The following is a 24,627-nucleotide window of genomic DNA, read 5'->3' as shown; positions in this document are numbered from 1 at the left end:
TCTTTAATTCATTAATATTCAAGCTCCCTTTTAGCGAGCTGTCAAATGTAAAACCCTAGGGGTCTGATTAAGTCCCTCAGGATTTCTTGCGCAGCCTCTGGCACCTTTTGATATTCCATCTGATGCAGTCATTTACAGAATCAGAAGCCGCCGAGCAAAGGAATGGTTGGCAGAGAATGGCTGATACATCTGATTTCCCCCCCCCCTCAATTGTGCTTAATGACTATTAAGTAGAGCCTGCATCTTGAACAGAAAAACTTGCTGAAGACATCAGCCATAACTGAGCGTGTACCAATAACTAAGATCTTAATTACTGCTCAGTTTTCCCCGTACCCCATCTCTCTCTCTCTCATTGCTTCCAAGTGTGCACCAGAACTGTTCTCTGTACATTTGTAGACCACACATTTGACAACACCCAGGTAAGTACCAAGGTTTTTCCAGGAGTAGGTGGTCCAGATTGATCTACCCCTTTCACTAACAGCCTCTAGAGGTGATTGATTTGTCAGAGAGAAACTGCAGAAAGAGAATTGGAAGGAGAAATGGTAGTGAATTAAGGTGGAATTCCATAAAAAAAAGCCTTGTTTGTAAGCATAAAGTGATAGTGCTGGTTAAGTTGATCGACTGCAGCTAATAAATATATTTGTGACTAGGCACAATTGTTCCAATTGGGTCTGGTGTTGTCTGTCCTACTTTTGAGGAGGTTAAGCATAGCCCTCTTCTGTAAAGTCCTGGTAAAGTTACTTTTCATAGCACCAACTAGCAATATTGAGTGGGAAGTCTAGCCAAGTTTTCCATTTCCCATAATGTCCAAGAAATGATAAATTAGGAGCATTGTGGAAAATTAGAAAGGGTAAAATACAGATAGTCCTTGAGTTACAACCACATTTGAGTCCAAAATTTATGTTGCTAAGTAAGATAGTTAAGTAAATTCTCAATATATGAAATCATTCTTTCAGCTTGTGATGAAATAAGATGCTACAGAAAAGAACAAGATGTCAGCCTAGATATACGAACTCAAATTTTGACTACAACTAAAGAATCAACTACACAAAACATAAAAAAAGAAGCGGAACAATTAAATACTATGACAGAGGATTCAACTGACCAACAAATACAGTCAATGGAAAGTCCAGAAAAGGGACTGAGAACATTGAAAATGGAAAAGACTTTCTATATAAACCAGAAGAAACTTGAAGAGCAAGAAGAAGAACAGACCAAAGGGAAGATAAACATACCAGGACAATTATGGGGATCTGGAATAATAGAGAGACGATTTATTAGCTCTTCCAAAAAACATGGCGACTGGATGGTCTCTTTGATTTCAAATAATATATATAATAACAGAGGGAGATCTATTTGATGACCTAAAAGTATTGACATGGAGGGCGAGATGGCAAAGGAAGAAAACTAGAATAAGGCTGAAGAAAATTGGGGTTTTGATTTATCAGCGAGGATTTTATATTACTAATTAAAATAGAATATACTTAAATAGACAAGATGTGTACTTTGAATACCAGATTTTATTATGAAAACTTTGGTCATTTAAAACTTGGAAGTATAAATATTAAAAGTTGAATTTGAATATTGATGGGAAATTAAACATTGGGAAAAACAAATAAATAGGATATTGATTGTTTATAAAGATTGAATGTAAAAGTAATTAAGATATGTAATAAGCTAAAAAAATTATTGATAAATGTAATAAATATGTTTTTATTTAATTGCGATAATAAGAGCTGTATTAGCTTAAATATGAGATAGTAGATATCAAGAGAAAAAGAGAGGAAATATTTGATGTTGAAATAGGGGAAATTTTGATCATTAAATGTAAGACATTAGGAAACTAGTTGAAAATAAGAAATGTTATATTGTATTATTAATTAGATGATGTAAGATGGTGGGAAATAGAATATACTCAAATAGATAAAATGTGTATTTTGAATATTAGACTTTGTTAAGAATTGTGATAAAGGAAACTTTGGTTACCAAAAATTTGGAAATTATAAATATCAAATGTTAAATCTAAATATTGACCGGAAACTAAAAATTGGGAAAAACTAACTACAGGACATTGACTGTTTATAAAGATTGAATGTTAAAGTAACTAGGATATGTATAAGCTAAAAATTAATTGATAAATGTAACAATGCTATCTTTACTTAACGAACATAATAAGAATTGTATTAGTTTAAATATGAGACAGTAGATATTAAGGGAAAAGCAGAGGAAATAGTTGACATGATAGTTTGAGATTTGTACTAAAGATTTTTGTATGTTTTTGAATTATTGATTAACCCAGCCTCCACGTTGCTTTTTAAATACTTAAATGTAAAATTAGAAAATCAATAAAATATTACCAAAAAAAGACAGTTAAGTAAATTCTGCCCCATTGTAAGACCTTTCTTGTCACAGTTGTTAGGTGAATCATTTCAGTTGTTAAGTTAGTAACATGGTTGTTAAGTGAATCTGGTTTACCCATTGATTTGCTTGTGACCCTAGGACACTGCAACCATCATAAATATGAGTCGGTTGCCAAGCATCTGAATTTTGATCATGTGACTATAGGGATGCTGCAGCAGTCGTAAGTGTGAAAAATGGTAATAAGTCACTTTTTTCACTGCTATTGTAATTTCAAATGGTCATTAAATGAAGTGTTGTAAGTTCAGGATTACTTGTATTCAGTTCTTTCTCTCCTTTTCTCTAAATTCAGCAAGGTAAAAGAGTGACTAAGTGAGTAGCCAACCATGATACTAGCCTAGCTGATCTTCTGTTTATGACAAAGGTGCCATTAGCAGATGACCAGGTCAATGGTTTAAACCAGCGGCAGGCAACCTTGCCTCTTATGACTCATGGATATTCTGTTCCAGCCTACGACTGGCCCTGTTTGTGTGTCAGGGACAACCCCTTTTTCCTTTTTACAGTCAATAGGCTGAAAAAACCCAACCCAAATTTATTTACAGTTCAAACAAAAAAGCAACAGAATATTTCCTTCAATAAATGGATCAAAATATCAAACAAGAGTCAACAAACAAGAGTTAATCAGAAGTATCCAGAACAGACCAGGATTCCCTTAGAATGTCTCCAAACGTTTGCTTTCAGCAACCAGCCCCGCTCACACCTTCCCCTTTTATTATCAGTCTCAAGGCGTGGCTTATCACTGCCTACTCCTACTCTCACTGAGTTGCCTCATTGATTTTCTCTGCTCTACTCTGCTGGATTGCCTTCTGCTTCTAGCATCTCTGAACAGATTCAGCTGTGACTCTTTGAGTCCGACACCTCGTACTCACACAGCTGAACCTCATGAGGAACATGACTGGAGGGGCCAGGCTGAGAGTCCTGCAGTGCATCAGAGCCTCCTTCTGACACCAAAGGATCTCCAAACCCCTCCTCCTCCTCCTCCTCAGATTCATCGGACTCAGCTGCTGGGAGCACAGGCTGACACTGAATCACAACAATATTACACTTATAACTTGGGGATGTTTCTGAATCCTTCTGTGACAATAGAGGTACAATTGGCCTTGGTGGACCTTTCACTATCTTTGGATGTTACCCCACTATGGCTCTACTTGGAGAGCCTTGCAACAATATTTCCAGAAAATATTACTCTGGTATGCTATATGTGGCCCTGCTCTTGAAGTCAGTTCAGAAATTTCAAATAAATGCTGTTTTTAAGAGTAGTTGAGCTTGCTTGTTTTCTTGCAGATGTTTTATTACCAAACTAGGTAACATCATCAGTGTTAGTAGGGAGTTAGGGTTGCTCTCAATTCATAACATATTCTTGTGGCTTGCCCTATTAGTGTTAGTGGGAGTGGTCTTGTTCTTTGGTTGGCTGTTTATTGTTTGCTTTTTGGCAGTTCCTGGATTGGGGGTATTGTTTGCTTTGTTATTGTTAGTCTAATGTTAATTTTAGTGTTAATCTCTGCCCATCTGGATGTTGATTGCTAGTCAGGAGGTGTTTAGGTCTTTTTGTTCCCCTTTTGGCTTGTTGATTGTCTCTTTTGAATGGTGTGCAGATGTTGTTTATGTCGATGTGCTTGTTAATGGCTGATTTGATAGAATGCCAAGCTTCTGGCATTTTGGACTTGGCTTCATCTGAGGATGGTCACAAATTCTCAACATCTGACTACTAATGGATGTTCATGGATGTGCAAATTTCTCATTTGCCTGATCCTTCCCATTACCAGCACAATTTTGTCGCTTTTGATGTGCAGAAGAGCAAACAGCTTACTTTCTTGCAATCCCTTCCTCTCCAATCTGTCTGCTTTGCAAGTAGGGAAGAAAAGAAGAAGAAAAACAAATTAGGCACAGGACAACATACATTAACTGTTAATAGTAATTGTGTGACTGGGGGATGCTGCAAAGATCATATATAGTCAAAAAATGACCATGAAGCTATTTTGTCAGCACCATTATAATTTTGAACATTCGTTGAATGAATGGTTGGTAAACAAGTACTAACTGTACAAGAAAAGAAAGCCTGAAGCTGTCTATGGAGATTCTCAGTCATCCAGGTCATAGTTGTCCCAAAGATGCTTTTTCCCCAGGCAACTGGACTTTCTTGCTTTTCTTTGAAGACGTTTTGCTTCTTATCCAAGAAGCTGCAAAAAATATACTGGGAATATGGAATGTAAGAAGAATGATCAGGGAAATCTCAATACAGAGGAAGCTTAAATGAAACACTTGTAGACATTTTAGACATCAACAAATTGAGATGACTGAGATTGAACACTTTCAGTCAAAGATCACAGCTGTTTATTAGCACATGATAAATAAACAATGAACAGCATTGCTTTTATACTGTACATAAGAGGTAAAGGTTCCCACGCACATGCGTGCTAGTCATTTCCAACTCTAGGGGCCAGTGCTCATCTCTGTTTCAAAGCCGAAGAGCCAACGCTTGTCCGAGGACGTCTCCGTGGTCATGTGGCTGGCATGACTAGACGCCAAAGGTGCACGGAACGCTGTTACTTTCCCACCGTAGTGGTCCCTATTTTTCTACTTGCATTTTTACGTGCTTTCGAACTGCTAGGTTGGCGGAAGCTGGGACGAGTAACAGGCGCTCACTCTGTTACGCAGCATAGGAAAGGTATAAAAAGAACAGTACTTGGCTACAATGCAATCTGTGATTGAATAATAACAGTTAGACTTTGGGGACAACCCTTTACTATGAGTATCATTCATGTTTTTTTAAAAATTCTTTTATCCAGCATGTTTAGCTGTGATGACTATTTTAAAAACTCAGCTCTATATTCTATTGTCTGATTCTATATTGTTGTTGTTAGTTGCGAAGTCGTGTCCGACCCATCGCGACCCTATGGACAACGTTCCTCCAGGCCTTCCTGTCCTCTACCATCTTCTGGAGTCCATTTAAGCTCACGCCTACTGCTTCAGTAACTCCATCCAGCCACCTCATTCTCTGTCGTCCCCTTCTTCTATTGCCCTCAATCTTTCCCAGCATTAGGCTCTTCTCCAGTGAGTCCTTCCTTCTCATTAGGTGGCCAAAGTATTTGAGTTTTAGCTTCAGGATCTGGCCTTCTAAAGAGCAGTCAGGGTTGATCTCCTCTAGGACTGACCGGTTTGATCGCCTTGCAGTCCAAGGGACTCGCAGGAGTCTTCTCCAGCACCAGAGTTCAAAGGCCTCAATTCTTTGGCGCTCAGCCTTTTTTATGGTCCAGCTTTCACTGCCATATTCTATATTAGGAAGGCATGAATATGCCTTATACTAGGATTATGTGATATTGGTCACAAAAATCTAGATTACATCTGAACTCAGCAAAGAGATACAGAAAGTGTGCCATCTGGTAATCATCCTGATTTTTGCAACCAGGACTTGGTAGATCTAATGAACATTTTTAAAAAAGTCACCCTTTTGGAAGCATTTTTGGGTAGAAATCAATATGGAGATTTTACATAATGACACCAGCTAATGTTAATATTTGCTTTGCCCCTTATATTGCAATCTATTAATCCATTTACTCTGTTCAATATGAAATTCACTTTCACAAGACACCATCAGACAGATTTTTGCAATTTCTGCATCCAAAACTCATCCAGAAAGTTGCAATTTGTTTAAATTATTCCAAGAGTGATAAATTATGAATTCTATACTTATTAGAATAACTTAAATAATATAGTGTTGGAAGGAAGTCTTCATCATGGTTCAATCCAAGCTGGGAATAAACATGGCAACTGTTTTAGAAACAAGGTTGCAGTTTATTCCCAGCTTGGACTGAACCACGATGAAGACTTCCTTCCAACAATTTAGCACCCCAGATGGGACTCCAAGCTAACCTTTCCAATGGACTGAGACTGGTAAGCCCCATCTTGCCGGCAGCAGACCCCTTGTGTCTGTGAATGGGTTCCCAGGCCCTGCCCATGTGGAGTCAGGGTAGAAAAGGGAGTTTGGGGTTTGTCCTCAAGGGCCGCTATAATAATAATAATAATAATAATAATAATAATAATAATAATAATAATAATAATAATAATAATAATAAGTTGGAAGGGACTTTGGAGGTCATCTAGTCCAACCCCCTGCTTAGGCAGGAAACCCTATAACATTTCAGGCAAATGGCTGTCCAGTCTCTTCTTAAAAACCTCCAGTGTTGGAGCATTCACCACCTCTGGAGGCAGGTTGTTCCACTGGTTAGTTGTTCTAACTGTCAGGAAGTTTCTCCTTAGTTCTAGGTTGCTTCTCTCCTTGACTAGTTTCCATCCGTTGCTTCTTGTCCTGCTTTCAGGTGCTTTGGAGAATAGCTTGACTCCCTCTTCTTTGTGGCAGCCCCTGAGATATTGGAACACTGCTATCATGTCACCCCTCACCCTTGTCTTCGTTAAACTACACATACCCAATTCCAGCATCCGTTCCCTATATGTTTTAGCCTCCAGTCCCCCAATCATCTTTGTTGCTCTTCTCTGTACCCTTTCTGGAGTCTCGACATCTTTTTTACATCGTGGTGACCAAAACTGGATGCAGTATTCCAGGTGTGGCCTTACCAAAGCATTGTAAAGTGGTATTAGTACTTCACTTGATCTTGATTCTATCCCTCTGTTAATGCAGCCTAGCACTGTGTTGGCTTTTTTGGCAGCTGCAGCACACTGCTGGCTCATATTGAAGTGATTGTCTACTAGGACTCCGAGATCCCTCTCACAGTTACTACTATTGAGCAAGGTACCACCTATACTATACCTGTGCATTTGATTTTTCCTGCCTAAATGTAGAACCTTACTTTTTTCACCATTGAATTTCATTTTGTTAGATAGCGCCCAGTGTTCGAGTCTGTCCAGATCCTCCTGTATCTTAAGCCTATCTTCTGGAGTATTGGCTATTCCTGCCAGCTTGGTGTCGTCTGCAAATTTGATGAGTTCCCCATCTATCCCCTTATCCAAATCGTTAATGAAGATGTTGAAGAGCACTGGGCCCAGAACAGAGCCCTGGGGCACCCCACTACACACTTCCTTCCATGTAGATGCAGTTCCATTGAGGACCACACGCTGAGTACGGCCTGTCAGCCAGCTACGAATCCATCTGGTGGTGATGCTATCTAACCCACATTTTTCTATCTTATCAAGTAGTAGGTTGTGATCTACTTTATAAAATGCCTTACTGAAGTCCAAGTAAATTATATCTACAGCATTCCTCTGGTCCACTAATTTTGTCACTTGGTCAAAGAATGTGATAAGATTTGTCTGGCATGATCTTTTTTTGACAAATCCATGTTGACTTTTAGTGATGACTTTGTTTGCATCAAGGTGTTTGCTGATTTGTTGTTTGATTATCTTTTCCAGAATCTTCCCAGGTATTGAGGTCAGGCTGATAGGTCTGTAGTTTCCAGGATCTATTTTTTCCCCTTTTTTGAAGATGGGAACTACATCAGCTCTCTTCCAGTCCTCTGGTAGTTCCCCAGTGCTCCAGGATCTTTGAAAAATATAGTTCAGTGGTTCTGAGATCACGTCTGCCAGTTCTTTGAGAACCTTGGGGTGTAATCCATCTGGTCCTGGTGATTTGAACTCGTCTAGGCTGGACAGGTGTTCACTTACCATTTTTTTGGCCTATCTTAACTTGTGTTTCTATTCTGTTTTTTATGGCACTGGTTTTGGTAGGTTGGACTGTTTTTTCCCTTTGTGTAAAGACAGATGCAAAGAACGAGTTAAATAGTTCTGCTTTCTCCCTATTGCTTGTCACCTTCTTTGGAAGGAAGGTGAAGGTGAGTACCTCTAAATTTTGACTTTGGAGCCCAGGGGAGCGAGAGAAAGGTGTGTATGTCTCTGTGTGTGAGTGAGAAGACCCTTTCCCCAATCACAGTTTGGATTTTGCTCCCTCTGGTCTTTCCTAACCGCAGAAAAGATCTGTTCAAATGGCAGACCTTGGAAAGCATGGGAGTTTGGCCAGAGCGCAGGACCTTCTGTTAGGGAAAAGGGAGAGGTGTGTGCAAATGGAATGAGTGAAGGAAAGAATTGGATTTGGGAAACCAGCTGGTTAGGCCCTGTAAGCAAAGCTCATCTGTAGGAGGGGCTCATACTAGTGCACAAAGCACAGGTCCTCCCAGACTCCTCCTGAGTCTGAAAACTGAAGGCAGGGTGATAGAAGGAGGCCGTGTACCTGTTGCGGCACGTCCTCCTCGGACCCCTTTTGGTCTGTAAAGTGACGGCAGGGAGTTCCCTAGGGGCCTGTACTTTGTTAGGGAACCAAAGTCCTCCTGGGTAATTTTTTTACTGCCCCAAAACTGACAGGCGGGGCGGCAGGGATAGTGTCACTAAGAGTGGCTGGGAAGTGCCGCTAGGGACTCAACTAAGCTGATTGAACCCCACATCGTACGGGGAACATGGTTAGCTATAGTTCAAGGGTGGGAATTAGGTCACCTATTGGAGATTTGCTCGAGGCGTGGGATGAGAGGAAAGAGCCTGTCCTGGATGGTATGAAAAAGGAAGTGAGCAAGACAAATTTGTGAAGAATGGGCTTTGCTCAGGGCTTTGCTGGGAAACCAATTTGGCTAAATAAAGGTACTTAAAGGGAAAATAAGAAATAGTGATTTTCTCTCTCTCTCTCTCTCTCTCTCTCTCTCTCTCTCTCTCTCTTCTTCTATGCAACCATGTGGTATGTTTAAGATTTGTCCCTTCCCTAATTTGAGTTGTTGCTCAAATTAGGGAAGGTGTTTGCTCTGTGGCTCCAAAGCTTTCCATGTATAACTTCCTGCAAATTCCAAGGGGGGAGGGAACCAGGCCCCCTTAGGCAATTTACAATTCACATCCCCTGACTAGGGAAGTAGCAGAAAAGAGATCTCCAAATCTAAGCCCTGAATATCTTGCACTGGTGGCCTCAGATTGGAAGTACTAGGGCTCACTATGTGCAATTTAAGAAAATTTAATAGCCTGGCTTGCATACTGGCTAACCTCAATTGGACATTACAAACCTGGATAAGAGCTAAGGCAGGAAACAACCCTTGAAAATGGGCAGCCAGTGGTTATGTACTGATGAAGACCTTGGCTGCGAAGAATTTTGGGAGGAATGTGCAAACTTGACTGGAAGCTCAAAGTGACATCCAACATTTGAAAATAATTGGCACAGAATATTGCTAACTATAAATTTCTTTTCCACCTAACAAAATTTTTGCCCTGACTTTTAGAACTTTATGGGTTGGAAGCTCCCCTTTTGGGAGCCGCTGCAGGGATCTTTTTCTGCTTGCCTTTATTAGTGTTTGCCTCTTCTTCTTTTTTTGGTTTAACAGTTTAAAGCTTGTTTACCACGTCTCCCTGATCAGATCAATTTTAATCTTGTGCCAGCGAAAGTGTGTCACCCACACTCTGATGGCACAAAGGTGGGATTGTGGGAAGTCAGCCCCCCCCCCCAGAGAAGGAAATATTAAAAGGGCAGGAAAATATATTTCCTCAAAGGATCTTAAAGAGGCAGAAAAGCATGCCCAGTTTTTCTTAATAGCCCCAGGTCTCCCTCCCCCAAGTAGAAACCAGCTCTGTAGAAATGCAGATGGAGGCCCCCAGCTAGAAGACTAAGAAGACAAAGACACCTAAAATCTACATACCCCATCCAAACTCTAAGACAGGACATAATAGGATTAACTCACAGGTGCCAAATGGACACAGGTCAATATACATGACACAGGAAATACAAAGCCTCACAACAGGAACAGGAAACAACTCTAAACAAAAGGCTCCAGAGGGTATAAAAACCCACTCCCTACATGTGCTCACCCCTTTTTCTCTTTTTTCCAGAGCCATCTTTCTGTCTGGCTCCCCTCTTCAATGCACTGCAACCTTCTTTCTAAAGCAGTCATCATGTAGTTTATCCCCGGCTTGGACTGAACCATGATGAAGACTTTTCCTTCAACAATAGCATTTTCCCTATTGCTCAGTAAAATCAATGTGATATTTGTTTATAGAGGCATGCAATCTATGCAAATGTTATATTTCTTGAAAGTTGTGAAATTCAGAACATGTTCCCAATGAGAGGGTTTGGATCATAATTACTTTATGGGATGTCATTGCTGTTTTTGTTCCCAATTAATTCACAGCATCCTTCAGTAGCATCTTGTCCTTTGTCCTACATGCCAGGTTTTCAAGAGTTCCTTGAAAACCTATCCATTTCACTCTAAGGCAATATTTCTCAGCTTTAGTGATTTTAAGATGTGTGAACCAACTCCCAGAATTCCCGAGCCAGCATGTGAGTTGAAGTCCACACAATTTAAAGTCACTGTAGCTAAGAAAGAGTGCTCTAAGCATATAGGAAGTCCTTGACTTACAATCATTCATTTAGTGACCATTCAAAGTTACAATGGCACTAAAATAAAATGATTCATGATAATTTTTCACACTTACAACCGTTGCAGCATTCCCACGGTCATGTGATCAAAATTCAGAAGCATGGCAAACTGGCTCATATTTATGACTGTTGTAGTATCTCAGGGTCATGTGATCACATTTTGCAACCTGCTGACAAGCAAAATTAGTAGGGAAGCAAGATTCACTTAACAACCGGGTTACTGACTTAACATCTGTGGCAAAAAAGGTGGAAAAATGAGGCAAAACATATACGTGGCTTAGCAATGGAAATTTTGGATTCAATCGTGGTCATAAAAGACTATCTGTACTTCCATCACTTATGGTGTGCTACGTTTCTACTGTTCACTTCAAAATATAGCATAAAAGCGTCAAAGGAAATTGTACTGGGAAAGAGGATCTTTCCCAAATGAATACGTAGTGAACTGTAAGTTTAATTATCTATTCTTTCAATGCAAGAGTTGGACAAAGCATTTTCAAACGTGGTGCAATGGACTCCTGGCTTCAAAAAGTATTGTTTTGCATAATTTGTGTTGCTGTGAGAAATTAAAAGAAGCTGGGGACGAGCTCCTCGAAGCAGCAGACAAGCGACTTTCGAACTTTGTTCGTTTTGCCCAACCTGCTGTCCTTCAGATATTTTGAAATTCAACCCATCCCATTTCCAAAGGCCCTGAGGGTTCTGGGTGTTGTAGTCCCAGTACATAGGAAGGTTGGAGAAATTCTATTCGTGTAAACCCCAAACCAGGGGTAGGCAACCTCGGCTCTTTTATGACTCATGGACTTCAACTCCCAGAATTCTGGGAGTTGAAGTCCATGAGTCATAAAAGAGCCGAGGTTGCCTACCCCTGCCCCAAACGGTTGTGCCTGAGCCATGTTTCGCTTTGTTTTTCCTGTCAAATCCTCATAGCATCCCCCGCCCTGCGAATTATTATCAGTACTGTGTCGACATATTTATTTTTCGTTCTCAGTTTTAATTAGATGCTTCTTCCGTCTGGTGGGAGGGATTATTTTTTTCTCTCTGGCCAATTAGGACCCTGCCCGCTTTGTTTGAATAAGAGGATTCAAAAGGCTTTTCCTCGTTGGCCACTTTGTCATCGTCCATTGGCTGCACAGCCACCTCAATTGCGATTCCTTACCCGAGCGCCTTTCGGCCACGCTTGTATTCTATTGGCAAAGCTTCCCATCAATCGAACAATCTGAAACCCGCCCCTCGTCTCGTTCCTTCTTACAACCGTTAGCAGATAAACCATCTTCCCTTTAAAACGCCACTTTTGCCTAAGCGTTCATATTCAAATTCCTCCAATCAAGCTCCATGGCTCCGCCTCCCCGCTACGCCTATCCCCATTGGCTGCCGACTGTCGCGGACATTGGTTGTCAACGGTTCTCAGCGAGGAGGGGACCCAAGAAGGGAGGGGGGTGGACCGGACTCCCTCCGTTCTAACGGGCCGGATTGGGTAGCCGGGGTTCTAAAGGGGTGTGGCTGATCTTGACCGAGGGTTATAAAATCGTTGGTTGCTCAGGGGCCACCCTCATTGAAAGTGAGGGTGGCAGAGTTGAGTTGGGGGGAGGGCGCCTCACAGAGGGGAAGAAGTAGGGGGGGGTGGCGGGGAAATTATCATAAAAATATACATTTGCAAACTTCCTAAACAAGAAGATCCGGCATCCATTCAGTGGGGACTGTCTGAACCCCCAAGTCAATTCAGGATAGGTTCCTGATCAGAAGGAATCTTTAACTATCGATTAAGGCGCGTATGTGAGCCCTCCAAAGATCAGGGTAAATCGCGCTACTTTGCAACCTCTGTGCAGACCCAACACAATGGTGAGTGGCTTTTAGTGCTGCGTGTCCCCTTTCCTTGCCCACTTGTTTGAAGTTTCTGCTCGGTCTCGGGGACTCCCCAGAACTTGGGTAGGTTTACGTGGGGTAACTTTCGGGATGTGAGTAAACCTTAAAAGGATGGTGAACTTAAAACTCTTTCCCAAAAACAGAATCTGGAGAGCTTACATGGTTGTGCTGCGCAGGCACAAGTGTAAGTGCAAAAAACCAGTAGCATGGAGTGAGTGTCTTTCTGTTGCCTGAGTTCTACTGCCTACTAACTAGGGACCAAAATCAAATTGCTTTTTGCAAGATTTTTCTGGAGTGTGATCTTTGGGCTTTGAGCATTAGATTTCCTACCCTGAAAATGTGTGAACTGTTATCAAAGTTCTATTTTGGAACAGGATGGTGTCTTTCCGTACTTCTCAGTACTGTATATTGCATGTTAAATTGAGTCAATGATTGTAGGGTGGGATATAAATAATATGGTAGTATTGCAGGAAGTTGGACCCAAATATTGCATCTTGAGTGTGGCCTGGCCTTCAGCCTTTCTGAATGTTCAGTTAAAATTTTAAATCTCTGCAGCTTAAGTTGCTTGAAGAAGGTTAAAGTTTGGTTTAGACACTGTGGAGCGTCCATGAAGTATGTCACATTTCAAACCAATGTTTCAGATTACTTTGCTTCTTTATTTCTTTGTTCTAACTTTATTGCCCCCTCCAGGCTCTTCTCCTGAAACATGAAGTGTGGCATATCTTATGGTTAATTCTTACGAAAACTTATTTTCTGGAGACTAGAGGATATTTTTAAAAACCACTAATACTTATACAGGAAAGTAGATTTCTAACCACTAACAACATAAATAAGCTTGGTTTTTCTGGAATGCAGTGCTATTGGAAGCACAGTTTCTAGCACATCTTTAGTGATACACAATATCTGGATTGATAAATGTTAAAGTGGTGTGCATTTTTCTTTTTGTTTGACAGGATTCTAAGTAGGTGCACGTTTTCTTCCTGCCAGATATGAGAAGATGCCTCTTTTCTCAAAGAGGAATATTCCATATTTGTCAACTTTTTCACTCACATTTAGCACAGTAAATGTGGATTGCAGTAATCAAAGCTGTGAATTTTAGTGGTTTCATTAACAATACTGTTTTCAGATCAGTCTTTTAAAAGTCTTTTGCTCTGATTTCAGCCATTTAGGCCTTTAGCTCTCTTCAGTGCACAGTTGTGTTTGTGTGCACTGTTCTGCATATCCTTTCAAATATTTTCTCTCTGTATTTGAATCTGCACAGTCTCTGGTCTTTTGCATGCTTTAAAGCAGGGGTCTTCAAACCTGGCCCTTTTATGACTTGTGGACTTCAATTCCCAGAATTCCTCAGCCAGCGTGCCTGGCTGAGGAATTCTGGGAGTTGAAGTCCACAAATCATAAAAGGGTGAAGTTTGAAGACCCCTGCTTTAAAGTGTATTTAAATTTGGCCTTTTCTCAAGGAGTCAGACTTGGTAAGTAGTATATGGGAGTGGGGGGGGCACTGAAGATTGAAGATAGCTGTGGGTGAGGTCAGAACTAAGATTCTCTGCTAACTTCATCTCCGCATTCAGATTTCATTGAACAGTTTTTTTAAGTGTGTACAAAAAGGTGTGTGTGTGTGTGGGGGGGGGGAAAATGAAGCATTTTTCTTGTACAGGTAGTCTTATTTAGCATCCACAATTTGGCCCAGCAGCTTGGTCGTTAAGCAAAGCAGCTAAGTGAAACCATGACCATGCTGACAATTTTATTTCAACTTTTCGTTGCTTTACAGATTTGAGAAGTAAATGCAATGATTGATCATAAAAGTAATTTTGTCATCACTGTCCCAACTGAACTGTTACTAAACGAGGACTAACTTTAACTTAAAAAGTTTTCTTGGCTTATGTAGGCAAACTGAGAATGTTAGGATAGGAAACCACAACAATCTTGCCTAAATCCTTTGTATTCTTGCTGGAGTCTTGCGGTTGCTCCCAAGAGATAGCATTCTTATAACATCCAAAATTATTCTACTTCTGTTTATACACCTCAGAAGTCACTTACATTAGACAGGTGCAGTCACTTCTACCATCATTGGTTATAGATTGTTGTACTGTAACATTTTTTTTATAGTTGGTCTCTTGAGGAGAATCCAATTTTGTGGGCACAAAAGCTTGCTAAGGAAAACAGTAGCTTTATGGAGCATCCTTTTCAAGTGTCAAGCTCTGTATTAAGGTAAATGTGTGCAGCTCTATTTACACTTCTGCAAAGGGGTATTTTGATGTACCACCCACAGTTGTTATATTGTAGCCAAGGTTTCTCACCATTCCACCATCAGGTGTAATAGGTTTTTGTGGCCTATGATAGTGAATTATTGTGGCATTAAAGAAAGATATAAAAAGGGAGGCCCGTGACAGAAATTCAGAGAAATGGCTGTCCAGTCTCTTCTTAAAAACTTCCAGTGTTGGAGCATTCACCACCTCTGGTGGCAGGTTGTTCCACTGGTTAATTGTTCTAACTGTCAGGAAGTTTCTCCTTAGTTCTAGGTTGCTTCTCTCCTTGACTAGTTTCCATCCGTTGCTTCTTGTCCTGCCTTCGGGCGCTTTGGAGAATAGCTTGACTGCCTCTTCTTTGTGGCAGCCCCTGAGATATTGGATCACTGCTATCATGTCACCCCTCACCCTTCTCTTCATTAAACTAGACATACCCAATTCCAGCAACCGTTCCCTATATGTTTTAGCCTCCAGACCTCTGATCATCTTAGTTGCTCTTCTCTGCACTCTTTCTAGAGTCTCAACATCTTTTTTACATCGTGGTGACCAAAACTGGATGCAGTAGACAGTTGAGAATGTACTCTTGACAGAGAGTCAATTTCTGAATTTAATCTAAGGTTGCAGGCTGCCTATTCCTATCTTAGATAGACAAGGAACCCAGGACAGGTATTTCCAGGTATCCGTTGTAATAAGTGAGTCTTATTTCTATTGAAACGGGTTTCTTCTTTCTCCCATCTAGTCGTGGAGGCTCTGGAATCTGTTGATCTCACTTAAATGGTTTTCCTTTTTATTCCTGAGTCAGCCTTAACTCCTTCAAAAGTTGTAATGGACAAAAATCCACATCCTAGAGAACTATCTTTAGAGGGTGCGTATGACGAAAGATAAAACGAAACATTTACTTGAGAAGATAATTTTAAAAGTATGCTTTGATCGTTTAGATCAAAGCCTATAGACATTTGAATTATTAAAATGTAGATTTAAAAAATATATATCTGTACAAGCTTTGCTTTCGTAAGTATTCTTTGAAGAAGACGTTGCTGGCCCAACTCTTATTAAGGCCAGAGTAAAGATATTACAGTGTCATGGAAAGTTGTCTTTCTTTTGTGTTAGTGTTTTGGTCAGTGCTGTTTGGAGCGTTTTGACCCCTGCTGTATCCAGTAAGATATTCTTTTAGAGAAGATGCCCATCCTTTCTTTTAGTCTCCCATCTCTTCCCCAATTTCTCTCTTTCAGAATTCCAATGTTGAAAACCTGCCTCCACATGTGATCCGGCTGGTCTACAAGGAAGTCTCCGCTCTAACATCAGATCCACCCGAGGGCATCAAGGTGTTCCCCAATGAGGAGGACATTACAGATGTGCAGGTCACCATTGAAGGACCTGGTGAGAGAGGGTTACTTGAAGAAGGTTCATCTTTGGGAATTTCTTCTCAGTGTTGCATCTCAAGATTGAACTGTAGGTGATGCTGCTGCTGCTCTAGTCAAAGAATCATACCGGAGAAGGCAGCCCATCTTGAATTATTGGTCAGTAGGAAGGAAAAAGTTAGAGGTTGGAAATGTGAGCCTTACTCGAGAAGATATTCCTCATACAGATATATGACTATAATGGAGCCTGGCCATTGTGGTTGCAACCCATGCTGATTTTTAAAGAGAGTCAGTCACATAGCAAACCTGATTTTGCTTTCTTTTTTTGTGGCAGCCACTGAGCAAATCCATGGTGGTTACGTGAATGCCACAGTCATTGAGTGAACCATTGGTTCACCGTTGGTTTTGCTAAAAAACCAGAAGTAAGTGCTGGTTTTTTTTTAGCAAAGCTGCTGTAAAAGGTGATCATGTGATCCCAGGATGTGGTCTGGTTGCCGAATGCCCAAAGTGTAGTCCTCATCGGAACTGATCATAAGTCGAGTGATAAGGAAACCCACCACCCCCTTTTTTTCTTCTTCTTCTTCTTCTTCTTCTTCTTCTTCCCTTTGTAGAAGGAACTCCTTACTCTGGTGGCCTCTTCCGCATGAAGCTGATTCTCGGCAAAGACTTCCCTGCCAGTCCACCAAAAGGCTACTTCCTGACCAAAATCTTCCACCCCAATGTGGGTGCCAATGGGGAGATCTGTGTCAATGTGCTCAAGAAAGACTGGAAAGCAGAACTGGGCATCCGACATGTCCTGCTGGTAGGTTGTGGTTTTTAACTGGGTAGATCCCAGGATGGTAGATAGTGGAACCCCCCCCCCCCAAAGTGATTGTTTTATTCTTCTTAGTACCTGGGCAGAAACCCACAGGGCTACATGTACACGTAGTCCTCAATTTACTATCATAATTTAACCCAGAATTGTTTTGCCAGTTGTTAAGTGGGCCATTATGTGACCAATCTGACTTTAGGACACTTTTCGTGGCGGTCTTTAAGTGAATCACCATGGTCATTAAATGAACCCATAAATACTGATTTTCAGCAAAAAATGGTAAATTGTCCCATGACTGCAGCATGCTGCAATCTTGTAAATGTGGACCAGTTGCTCTGTGCCCAAAATCTATCTGTCTGTCTCTATCTATCTATCTATCTATCTATCTATCTGTCTGTCTGTCTGTCTGTCTGTCTGTCTGTCTAATCATCTATATCAGGGCTTTTCAACCAGTGGTACGGGTACCACCTGTGGTACATTGGCACCTGGCAGGTGGTACGCGACCATCCTAGAAAAGTGGTAGCGGGGGAGGGGAATGAGCTGAACCGGTGGCAGCACCACACAAGCCTGAGTGAGAGATGGCTGAAGCTGCAGGGCTGTCAGGGCTCAGCGGAAGTGCCAGGATCAGTGCTTCTTCGGGGCTGTCAGGGCTCAGCGGAAGCACCAGGATCAGCGCCAGGCTCCAGCTGGAGCTTGGCGCTGATCCTGCCACTTCTGCTGAGCCCAGAAGAAGCAGCGATTAGATGGAATGTTGCAGCATCCCCAGGGTCTTGTGATTTACATTCAGATGCTTGGCAACTGATTCACATTTATGACGGTCACAGTGTCCCAGGGTCATGTGAAGTGACCAAAACCTGCTGCAACCACCCAGCAGACTAGGGGAATAAAAACCAAACATCCCCCACCCCACCCCCGCTGCCAATCCTCAACAGAAATGCTCACAACAATGAAAACCTCAGACAGGAGGAAGAGCGCCGCCGGGGGGGGGGGCAGGCAGGTGTCTTGCTCGGCTGTGGCTTGGGGGGGGCACTTTTTTCAGTGCCATTGTAACTTCGAACAGTCAGTAAGCAAACTCTTTCCTTTTTTTTGGTCATCAAGTTTTTGACACCTTGCTAGGTGACTGGTGGTACTCAGATGTTGCCCTATCCTAAAAGTGGTACAATGGGTGAAAAGGTTGAAAATCCCTGATTTATATCAGTGAATGTACCTACCTGGCCTATAGTCCCCAAACTGGCTCTCAGTGTGCCAGCAAATTTTACACAAAAATATCGCAGTATCTGTCTGTGTATCTGTCTACTCAAAACAAAGTGGATCATGCAGCAAGACAGTGACCCAAAAGCATCTAGTCTCCTTGGTGGAGCAGTGGGCTAATGCCTCCTTAAGTAACACCAGCTGCCTGCAATTAGTGCAGGTTCGCATCCCACCAGGCTCAAGGTTGACTCAGCCTTCCATCCTTCCAGGTAGGTAAAATGAGGACCCAGATTGTTGGGGGCAATTAAGCTGACTTTGTAATAATGCCACTGGGGGTGTGTGAAAGCCCTAATAAGCAGGCATATACATAGAATGAAGGCTACTGCTAAGCTTGTAAGCCGCCCTGAGTCTTCGGAGAAGGGCGGGATATAAATGGAATTAAAATAAAAAATAAAATAAATAAATATAGTCAGAGTTAAAAGATGTATAAAGTAAATAGTTTGGAAAGTCTTGGCCTTCTTTGTTTGTTGTTTAGTAAATTTATATGACTAGCCCTCTCATATACATGACTCTGGATGGCTAACAATTAAAATCAATAGAAAGAAAGCAAATAGCGACCAATGATATAAAACCTAAGTGACAGAATCCTATAGAAATGCGGAAGGATCTGAAGCATGGAATTCATGTGAAGATGCCCACAGACATCCCTAACTTGAAGTGTTCTGTGAGGAGGAATGGGCTGAAATTCTTCCAAACCAGTGTGCAGGACTGATTGACAGCTATTGAAAACATTTCACTGCAGTTATTGCTGCTCAAGGGGACCCACATTATTACTGAGAGAAAAGTTCACAAACCTTTGCCACACGCCAAAATGTAGCTTTGAATTATTTTTATGAATAAATGGACAAGTGCTGTTTGGATATTTTAGTTGGGTTTTCTTTTATCTAGTTTTTGTAATTTGCGTGGAGAACAGCATATCTTAGGTCATACTTACATAGAAATAGATGAAAATTCAAAAGGGTTTGCAAATGTTTGAATTTGTAAATGTGTGACTTTCTTCAAAATAGCTCACGGAAAGATTTGGAATGAGCTGTTGAGGAAAAAATTTTTTCCCAAAACTATAAAGCTAGTCCTTGAGTTACAATGGTTCATTTAGTGACCACTCAAAGTTACAATGGCACTGAAAAAAGTGACTTATAGCAATAGCACTTACGCTTATATACCGCTTCATAGTGCTTTACAGCCCTCTCTAAGCGGTTTATAGAGTCACCATATTGTCCCCAACAATCTGTGACCTCATTCTACCGACCTCGGAGTGATGGAAGGCCAAGTCAGCCTTGAGCTGGTAAGAATCAAACTGCTGGCAGCTGGCAGTCAACACAAGTAGCCTAGAGTAGACCTATGCCCGTTTTTCCCACTTGACAACCGTTGCAGCATTCCCCCACAGTCACGTGATCAAAATTCAGATGCTTGCCCACTCATGTTTATGATGGTTGCAGTGTTGTGGGATCACGTGATCCCTTTTGCAACCTTCTGGCAAGTAAAGTCAATGGGGGGGGAAGCCAGATTCACTTAACAACCATGTTACTAACTTAACTGCAGTGATTCACTTAACAACATAAAATGGGGCAGAATTGACTTAGCAACTATCTCACCAAGTAACAGCAATATTGGGCTCCGTTGTGGTCGTAAGTCAAGGGACTACCTATATTTTAATTTTTTTTCCCCAAAAAGTGTACAGCAGAACGGTCCTTTTTTAATTCAAGGAGTTTCAGGAGGCAGAAATGATATTCTGCTTTGCCCACTTTGTTTCCAGATGCAAAAGCAGAGAGAGGGTGTTCAGTATTTACACACAGCTATGTCGAAGAAATGAAAAAGGAGGACAAGGTTGCATGCAGAAAGAAGGACTTCAAATCACTTAGAAAGCATTTTAGTTAAGAGACTTTGTATTACTGGATTAATTTATAAGATGCATTCTGGTTAATTTCTATGCTGGTCTGGTACAGCTTTGACTTTAAGAAGAGTAAGTGGTCTTACACATCACAAAATGGTGCTTCCGAGCTTTGGTAATTTGTAGATATGTTTGCATTTAATTAAACACTTTAAAAGGCACATGAACAATCAACTATAAATTTGGAAGTCATTTGTAAACTGCCAGGCATCCCTTGGAGATTCAGTGGTCTACAAATGTAATAAATAAAGGAAAATCAATAGTCATTGGTGAACTCCATTAAGAACAGCCGGCACAGTTTGCAAAGCTTAATTCCTCATTTTTCCTACTGCCAGTGTGCAGCAAGAGGGGGGGGGGTTTAAAAAGCCGTATTTTGTCCTCGTCCAGCTTTTCTCCTGCTGCTTCCAGCACACCTTTCCAACTCCTGAGTTTTCAGTTCTAAAGTCCCGGAGCTGAATCTGAAACATGGCTTGGGGCCCTGGGATGGTGCTACTGTCTGCAAAACGGGAATGTGTGACCACCGAAGGCTTGGGTTCAAATTTCAGGATTGGAAACAGTAGCGTTGTAGAAGTCACGATGCTTCTCGCACTTGATAAGGCAAGAGAGATAAGCGGGCTGGTTCGAAACCAGTCAGAACTGAAGAAGCTTCTTGGATGAGAAGCGAAACGTCTACTAGGAAAAAAAAACAACAAAGTCCAGTTGCCTTTTGAATAAGCATCTTTGGGACAACTCTGACCTGGATGACTGAGAATCTCCATAGGCATTTAGCTGGTTTGAAAAGCTTTCCATTGATTGAGTTTTCTGGATAAAAGGAAGCTTACAGGTCAAAGAGTCCGAGGATTGGGGTGAAAACTGCACGATCGTGGGCACAGTGTTGTGATTGAAGTCCTGCCCTTTGTGTATATGTGTACATCACAGATTTTTTTTCTCAAAGGGACAGAGGTTCAATCACAGTGTTTCACCTGCCATCTTGCAGATTTTGACTCTTCCCACCACTGATGCCTCTGCGTGTGGGCTTAACGCCTTAGCCATTGATCTACCATGTTAGCTCTGTTTTCTGAAGTGAAGTGCACTTTCCTCACAAACAGAGATCGATTCTGGAAGGGTAATGCACTTGTGAAAATGGGCTGTCTTGTTCCTATAGCTCTGTTTTTATTCTGCAGAACCAAAAGACTGGGAGCTAAAAAAGTTGGAATGTTTTATCTTTTTTAACTATTGATTTTTTATTATTTGCATGGGGGACGTTGTTTTATAGGGGGAATGGAAACATTTTAAATGTGAAATTGTGTACCCTTTATATATAAAATCGAGCAATTGGATTACATTACTGTACATGGCTGTGTGTCCCAATTATGCTACTGAGATAAACCTTGTTGTTCCAAGAGAACAAAATGGAGTAACGAATAGTATGTCATAGAAATTTAAGGCTCTGAGATGGAGAAAAAACATACAGCTAAACGTATTTTATACCAATACATCTCTATGCTATTTTATCTTTGAAAATCACTACATCCATACAGTGCTTTATACGTTGCCTTAAACCTCCCAGCTTTGTCTTTTTAGAGTTCTTATCGACTCCTCCTAGCTATGACTTCCTTAAACTTTCTTTTCCTCTCCACTCAAACTTCCTTCACGTACATTGGGATCTTGTTACTCGGGTGCTTTGAAACATCAAATTTGGTACTCAGTGCATTTTGACGTGAAAATTTTGTCCCCAAACTCATCGTTTGTTTGGTACTCAATGCTCAAGCTAGAACTTGTCAGTGTTGGCTGGCTGCCTTGTGACTCACTACATTATTCCTTATGGGGCAAATGTGTTTGGTATGCATAGTTTTTGGTAGTCACGGCACCTCTGGAACCAATTAATGATGAGTACCAAAGTACCACTGTACTTATTTTGTGATTTCATCTTCATTCCTCCGGTATCACTAAACCAGTTCAGTGTACTTCATTCTTACAGATCACTCCACATCTAGTCTTGATGCTATCTCTTGGTCAACCACATACACACTCCCATTGCATCCAACTTTTATGTTTCTGCGCTTCCGTACAATAAAAACGAGCAGAAACGCACTCCAAGCGATCATTTTCACTTCTTTTTATCAAACCTTCGTTCCTGGCAACTGGACAAATAGTATCCACTACTTTACGGTCAGCATTCAAAAGACTTCACATTTCTCCCAACTGTGTCCTCATCTTCAGTAAACATTGTATCAAATTGGGCGAATTCATCTTGCTTGCTTGTGGTTCTTTTTTTTTAAACGTTTAAGAATGACCTGCAATAATTTGCCTTATTTTTCTTGTCAAACATAACTGTCTTGGTTTTGGAGGCATTGATTTTAGATCAGACTCCTTGGAGTGCCATACGGCTTTCAAGCCTTTGTTGCAGATCAATTGTTCTTAGCCACCCAGGTGGCCTTGTCTGCCAACAAAAGCGCACGTACATCCACACCCGCAGCCAATACGCCTCTTAAGTGTTGCCATAAGCGTGCCTTGTGTATTCATTTATAAACACATTGAGAACTGTAGCTTTATTGCAGTCGCTATGATTTGCTGAAAGAGAAAGATCTGCTAGTTCTCAACAGTTCATTTAGTGACTGTTCAAGGTTACAGCGTCACTGGAAAAAAGTGACTTATGTCCATTTTTCACACACAACGACCGTTGCAGATACCCCATGGTCACGTGATCAAAATTCAACGCCTTGCAACTGACTCATGTTAATGACTGTTGCAGTGTCCCGGGATCACGCGATCGTCGCCTTTTGCGATCTTCTGACAAGCAAAGTCAGTGGGGAAGCCAGATTCCCTTAACAACCATGCGACTAATTTGACCGCCGCAGTGATTCACTTCAACACTGTGGCAAGAAAAATCACTGTCAAACGGGGCAAAATTCACTTTAACAACTGTCTCAACTTAGCAACAGAAATTTTGAGCTCACCTGGGGTTGTAAGTCAAGGACGACCTGTATAAAGCTGCATTGTGCTTCCCCCAGCGTCTAGAGTTTTGTATTGTTTGTGACCAAAGCCTATTATGTCTCTTCTCCATTCCTTCAGGAGACTGGAGAAAAAAACCTCTTCGGTTGGGGAGGCAGAAGGAAATAAACTCATCAAGGGTGGAAGTTAGTCTAGCCCAGGGGTAGGCAACCTCGGCTCTTTTATGACTTGTGGACTTCAACTCCCAGAATTCCTGAGCCAGCCATGCTGAGTAGAAATGGAGAGGTTTCCATGCTGGCTCAGGAATTCTGGGAGTTGAAGTCCACAAGTCATAAAAGAGCCAAGGTTGTCTACCCCTGGTCCAGTCCTTGGAGAGAATGGGAGACTTGCCATCTTCCCCTGGCCCTGAATGTCGTGAGTTCTGTCTGATGATTCCTCCCACTTCCCCAAGGTGCTTTTTCAAAAGGTGCGCCTGGAGTTTGTTTTCCCTGGAAAACATTTTGCTTCTCATCCAAGAAACTTCTTCAGCTCTGAGTAACCTCTTGTTTGGGGCAGCCATTAAGCAAATCTGTGATCATTTGTATGAATGCCACCAGGAAAAACAAAAGCCCAGTTGCAAGAACGCCTTTGGGGGCAACCATGACCTGGATGACTGAGAACCTCCATAGACATGCCTCCCTCTTGTAACTGTGATTTCCTTATTTTGCTCTTGCTCCAGACCATCAAGTGTTTGCTGATCCATCCCAACCCGGAATCCGCCCTGAATGAGGAGGCAGGGCGCCTCCTGCTGGAGAACTATGAGGAGTACGCCTCCCGAGCTCGGCTCCTAACCGAGATTCATGCCCAGCCCTCCTCTGGCTTGCATACCAAGAACCCTGGTGAGCCTTGCTCTTCTTCGGCAGGTGCCTCCGGGGAGGGTCCCATGGCCAAGAAACACGCAGGTGACAGAGACAAGAAACTGGCTTCCAAGAAGAAGACTGACAAGAAGCGAGCTCTCCGGCGGCTTTAGGGGATGGGGTGGGGTTGGGGTTTGAGGGTGTGAAACAGGCGTGTTGTGGGCATTGGGGGTTCCATAGTACATTTTCAATCTCTCCTCTCTCTTCCTCTGCCATCTTCACTTGGAGACTGCAGTCCAACTTTGTCTTACCCTTGTCGGATTTTTCTTCTTTTCAGTCTTTAAGTTATTTAAATTATAAAAGCAGAAAAATCTATTAAATGCCTTTGTTTTCTAAGGAAGGCTCTTACATGTACGCTTGTGCCATCATATGAAGCTGGGTGGGGGAGCATGTTCCCCTCCTTAAAATGAAGGCCTTCTGGAAGACCCAAAAGTCAGAACTCGGTGGAGGTGGGAAGAGGTACCTGTGCTTTTTGGAAGAAAAAAAACCTGCTGTTTTCATTTTAAGGGAAGAAAACATCAAGGAGGGGAATAGGTCTGGTTTATAAAACTACAAGGGAAGGGTACTATGACTTAGAGTTCCGTGTCACTTTATAAAATGGCT

The 24,627-nt window shown here is 41.7% G+C and overlaps 1 protein-coding gene across 1 annotated transcript; it reads left to right on the top strand.

The window, feature by feature from the left end:
* Window positions 1-12,403: 12,403 nt before the first annotated feature.
* Window positions 12,404-24,332, top strand: LOC308675990 (ubiquitin-conjugating enzyme E2 S-like). Its single transcript, XM_081341682.1, has 4 exons — window positions 12,404-12,610; window positions 16,113-16,260; window positions 16,853-17,043; window positions 23,847-24,332. The coding sequence occupies exons 1-4, from the start codon at window positions 12,608-12,610 to the stop codon at window positions 24,135-24,137; spliced, it is 633 nt and encodes a 210-aa protein (XP_081197808.1). The 5' UTR covers window positions 12,404-12,607; the 3' UTR covers window positions 24,138-24,332.
* Window positions 24,333-24,627: the final 295 nt, after the last annotated feature.

The sequence above is a fragment of the Vipera berus genome, assembly GCF_964194415.1.
Source record: "Vipera berus genome assembly, chromosome: W".
Classification (NCBI taxonomy): Eukaryota; Metazoa; Chordata; class Lepidosauria; order Squamata; family Viperidae; genus Vipera; species Vipera berus.
The sequence above is the reverse complement of the archived record's forward strand: the minus strand, read 5'-3'. Positions and strand labels throughout refer to the sequence as shown.